General features: G+C 61.9%; 1 protein-coding gene across 1 annotated transcript; it reads left to right on the plus strand.

The window, feature by feature from the left end:
- On the plus strand, nt 1-362 carry AURANDRAFT_64584 (hypothetical protein; the record flags this gene model as incomplete). The annotated part of the gene is made up of 2 exons (XM_009039265.1): nt 1-319; nt 358-362. Coding segments are annotated over 2 exons (324 nt in total), but the record flags the coding sequence as incomplete, so codon positions are not given.
- Nucleotides 363-586: the final 224 nt, after the last annotated feature.

The following is a 586-nucleotide window of genomic DNA, read 5'->3' on the forward strand; positions in this document are numbered from 1 at the left end:
CTCGACATCCGGGCCTACACGATCGACGAGTCGACGCAGACGTTCCAGGTCCACGGCTTCATGCAGATCGCGTACTACGACTGGCGGCTCCAGTACGGCGCGCCCGGGGGCTGCGAGAAGCACGTCGAGGGCTGGATCCTGTCCTCCCACGCGACGGCGCACATCTGGCGGCCGAACCTCTTCATCGACAACGCGGTGAGATCGAACGAGATCTTCTACGAGTACCTGGGGGACGCGCGGTCGGGCGGAGGCACGTGGATCTACCCCGACGGCCTCGTGTGGGTCGAGTACGAGATCCACCACAGGTCGCTTAGCCGGCGTTCGTTTCGAACGTGGGACATTCACGTAGACTGGCAGGTTGAGCTGCAGCTTCGACATCGCGGCGATGCCGTACGACCACTCGGAATGCCCGATGAAAATGACGTCCTGGTTTTTTCCCGAGTTTAGAGTTTGCGACCCCCGAGCGCTGTTCTTTAGGTTCTACTACAAGAGCGACGTCGCGCTGGGCTTCATCGACGGCATGGGCGTCAAGGTGTCGATCCACAACAACCCCGCGGAGTGGACGCTCAAGGGCGCGTACGCCTAC

The sequence above is a fragment of the Aureococcus anophagefferens genome (assembly GCF_000186865.1).
Source record: "Aureococcus anophagefferens unplaced genomic scaffold AURANscaffold_11, whole genome shotgun sequence".
Taxonomy (NCBI): domain Eukaryota; class Pelagophyceae; order Pelagomonadales; family Pelagomonadaceae; genus Aureococcus; species Aureococcus anophagefferens.